Source organism: Limulus polyphemus, unplaced genomic scaffold (genome assembly GCF_000517525.1).
Source record: "Limulus polyphemus unplaced genomic scaffold, Limulus_polyphemus-2.1.2 Scaffold295, whole genome shotgun sequence".
In the NCBI taxonomy this organism is placed as follows: domain Eukaryota; kingdom Metazoa; phylum Arthropoda; class Merostomata; order Xiphosura; family Limulidae; genus Limulus; species Limulus polyphemus.
The window spans coordinates 369,832-374,083 of NW_013665905.1; the positions used below are offsets into that span (position 1 = coordinate 369,832).

Genomic DNA, 4,252 nt, shown 5'->3' on the forward strand with positions numbered 1-4,252 from the left:
TTCTGACTTCAGAAACTAACTTAGCAGTTTGAAATGTTGTTTCCCCAATATGTGAAAACTATTATTGTAACACTGTAAATCAATTTTTTTTAAAACTAATTACTTGTTCATTTTATGTATATATGGGGAGGGGGGGGATATAGAAAACTATGACGATAAATCCTGAAACTGCATTAATTTTATTTTTTTACTTTCATTCCAGACAAGTTTCAAGTTTTCTGTTTTTCATTCAATCACATCCAATGACCTTTTAGAGCAAGTATTAACCAAGAAAGCTTTCTTATCCGGTCAGAGGAAGGGAAATGTTGAATCTTACCTGTTGAAAATATGTGGCCATGAAGAGTACCTTTTAGATAATTATCCTCTGAGTCAATATAAGGTGTGTGAAAATATATTCAAAATGTAAGCTTATTTTAATTGAAAATTTAAATTCAGTGACAAAATATAAAAGGTTCATTCTATGTGTCAAGAGATCTCAAAATGTTTTTTCATGTCATTGAAAAATAAATACTAATAAATTTAAGTTAGTATTAAGCATAATCATATACTAATCAATAATTTTAATTTTTAATTAAAATTAATTTTTAATTAAAATTAATTTTTAATGCATTTTGGCATTAAATTTTACTATTTTTTTAAATAAATGGTTAAGATATTAAGTAGGTATCAAGTTACCTTTTTTATTTATAGAAACATTTGGGAGTTAGATGGGTGAGAAGTTTATGTAAAGATGCTGAAATGCTTATGTAGCATTATTCTTTGGTATTTCCAACCAAAACATCCATTATTTTTGCAGATACAAAAGAACATCTGAATGGTCAGTATTGATAACACTGAAGACTACAAAAATTGCTGTGTAGTGCAGAGCAATGGTTCTCATACTTTTTACACGGCACCCCATTTCACTTGTCTTTGGTACTTGATCCACATGTTCATATACACACACACACAAATATGTATACCAGTAAGAAAAAAAAAAAAATCAAATATGCCACTTTCATTCAATTTTAAAAATGTTAGTGAGTGCACCACATGTTAAATCAGATATGCAAGTAAGTATACAATAACGTAAATTTTATGCAAGATAATTCTTACCTATTTGTGATGATAGTGCACCTGATTGTTAGAGCATAGCTTTAAAATTTGCTTTACTTTATAAAAAGATGCGAGTTGTAATTTTCTATTTTTTTCATGAACCTTATCATGCTTCCCCCAGAATACATTTCATGCCCATCTAAGGGGTAAACTCTGCAGTTTTAGAACCACTTGTGTAGAGCATAGATCCCTGCATTTGTATAACCTTCTTCATGACCAGAGGTTAAGCTCTTGTGATGAAAGCATACATCTAAACGTTAGCTTCATTTTTGTAACCGTTTTCATCCTTGATGTGAACCATTTTTTAAATCCTTCAGTACTCTAATATAAAACATTAAGACAAAATGTAACCTTTGTAATGATTCTCACCATTAAGTTCTGAATGACTTATCCAAATCAACATTATTAAGGAAAGATGCATCCACACACACAAAGCATATCTTCCACCACCTTCAGTTCATTAATGTAATCAAAACATAAAACTTAATAAAGGTAAAAATTTAATGAAACTAAAACATTGGATTTTTGCTGTCTACCAATCATTTGAACTGGCCTTAGAAGTTTTATAATTTTTAAGGCATGGTGTGAGAAAGAAAATGTATCTGACAATGATTTTTCAGAATTAATTAAAATAATTATTACCGACAAATAAGTACAACATTCAAATATCTCTCACTTTTTTTTGATACACTCTAGTCTTCCAAAGTAGACTGGAGAATATCTGAGTCAGGTTAAGGGTACTTAATACATGGATGAAAAGGTGGTGATAATGCTGTGTGGAAAAGTGATTTGGTGTTAATACCTGGATTAAGTTTTTGTTTAATACGACATACATTAGTAAGTACGTCACATGAATTTTATATAATTTTTCTGATCATTCGTCTTTTTAAGTTAGTAGAAATGTGAAAAAAAAAAGGTGGACTGAAATGTTTTAAAAAAGAAAAAATACTTAAACTTGTAATTCTGTATATTAGATCCTCTAGTTTCATTAAAAGTTGTTTTACAAGTATGCATTATATATGATCTCATTCGGAAGTTAGATTTATTCTTTATTTTTCAGTACATTCGTCAAATGATAGCTGATGAAAAAATACCTGAATTGATTATGGTTTCCATGGGTAATATTGAATGTAAGTAGTAGGAAAGATGATTTTTTAATAGTTAAAACCTCAAAGGAAGTGTATTTAAACTGCTTGACTTAAAAAGTAAATAATTTAAAATTCCTAAAATTTAACAAAATATCTATTACATTTATTTCTCAAACCAAATACTACATGTGTTGTAGATAAAAGTATATTTGTTGTTTTAATCTTAGGAACTAAACTTATTATAGTGTATTTTGCTATATATTTAAATAAAATGTGGGATACAAATATGTTTTGAATCAATGTGAAGTGCTCTATAAATGGCAAAGTGTTTCAAGCATAAATGTAAGTGCATGCCTTTTATCCACTTTGGATTGAATAGTAGAACTCAGAAGTGCCCTCATTACTTTAACATAAAACCCCATATTGATTATTGTATTAAGCAGGTAAAACTGACATTGCATAAACACGACAGAGAATTTAGCAAGATCTATAGGATTATATTTTTAATAATTTGAATTTAAATGTGTGTAATCTAAATTTCTTAACTGATACATTTGTTGTTATTATCCTAATACAAAGAAAAAGTGATAATTTTAACTTGAATGTAAATGTGTGTAAGCTAAATTTCTTGACTTATATGATTGTTGTTAGTATCCTAATACAAAGAAACAAGAACCACCTAAACATAAAAGATTATTAACTCTTTTGGGTAAAAACACGTCAAATTGAAAATATTGTGAAGTTATGTACTGCCATAAAGAAAGCAAGTTTTAAAATATTATGCTGTGTCTTTGTGCTAATATGTATGACTTTGTATGAAATGTTCCATGACTATACAATTAGCACACACAAATAGAATTATAATAGAAATAGAATATCAAAAAAAATAACCCTGTGCAGCTTTTTATTTCTGAGTGTGGGTGATTTGCATCCCATATATCTATGAGATTGTTGAATTTGTTATTTAAAATAAAATTATTTCCACAACAGTGTAAGATGTCTTCCAGTTCTTAACTTGATCTTATGTAATATTCTAGGTGGCACGTGAATGGATTAAATAGTTAAATACACATATTGTCAACTTATGAAAATTAAAGTTAAGAGCAATTAAGAGAGTTATTATATAACTATTTATATGTTATATAGGAGATGGTATTTGAAGTTTTAAATATAAAATGAAAAATATACATATTTCATAATTAATGTTATGTAGCTTTTCAGTAATATAAAATTAAGTATAACTTAAAATTCAAGAATACTATTTCAACTTCTTAAAGTTTAAAATATGATTTAAAAAAGTGTTAAATGAGAAGTCATTTTTCAAATTGGTCTTGAATATTTTCAAGTGGAAGTTGACAACATCTATGAGTCACTTGATGACCTCCTTACAAAAAAAGCCAACTCTGTGAATGGAACAATGACATTAAGCAGGAAGAAACTTCACTCTGTGTCAGCATGGAACATAGAGGAACCATTCATTATCAGCATTGACAGAGTCTGCAAGTTGAATCGTGATGATGACACACAGGTAATGGATTTCCTAACAAAACGAATACTTCCTAATAAAAATTTTAAATGCAGCATATAAAAATAAAAAAAGCTGATTAAATTTACCAGCCACGGATTGCCTTGCAAGTTATCTCTTGAATTTTGTGTGTAAGGAAAAAAAAACTTAATTGTGGGACTTCTTTGTCCTGATTTTTTTTGTGCCACATTGGAACTTTTTCAGTTATGTTAATAGGCCTCATAAGTGTTGGAAATATTAGTATTAACTTGCCACTGCTATTTCTACATATTAAAATATGAAGTTATTTTTGTGTTCTGTGTAACTAGATGAATGAACAGTTGCTAAAATGGGCTATATTGGTTTTAAATGAAATCTTAATCATTCAATAATAATAATACAAAAAGGAATATTGATGTATTGGTGAAAGTTGCACAGTTCTGTACCTCGATGGATGGAACAAAAGTGACCACTTAAGACAGGTCTTATTGGTACAGTGTAAGTCATCATTAAGTGAAAAGAAGAGTTTTATACCTATTTAGACAATCAAGTTTATTAAATTAGA

The 4,252-nt window shown here is 28.3% G+C and overlaps 1 protein-coding gene across 1 annotated transcript in view; it reads left to right on the top strand.

Moving 5' to 3' along the window:
• The window catches only part of LOC106457135 (phosphatidylinositol 4,5-bisphosphate 3-kinase catalytic subunit beta isoform-like), a 75,717-nt gene that overhangs the window by 39,106 nt on the left and 32,359 nt on the right, over positions 1 to 4,252 (top strand). The window contains exons 6-8 of the mRNA XM_013916521.2: positions 203 to 379; positions 2,156 to 2,225; positions 3,530 to 3,711. Of these exons, the coding sequence (XP_013771975.1) occupies positions 203 to 379; positions 2,156 to 2,225; positions 3,530 to 3,711 (429 nt within the window). The remainder of the gene's footprint in view (positions 1 to 202; positions 380 to 2,155; positions 2,226 to 3,529; positions 3,712 to 4,252) is intronic.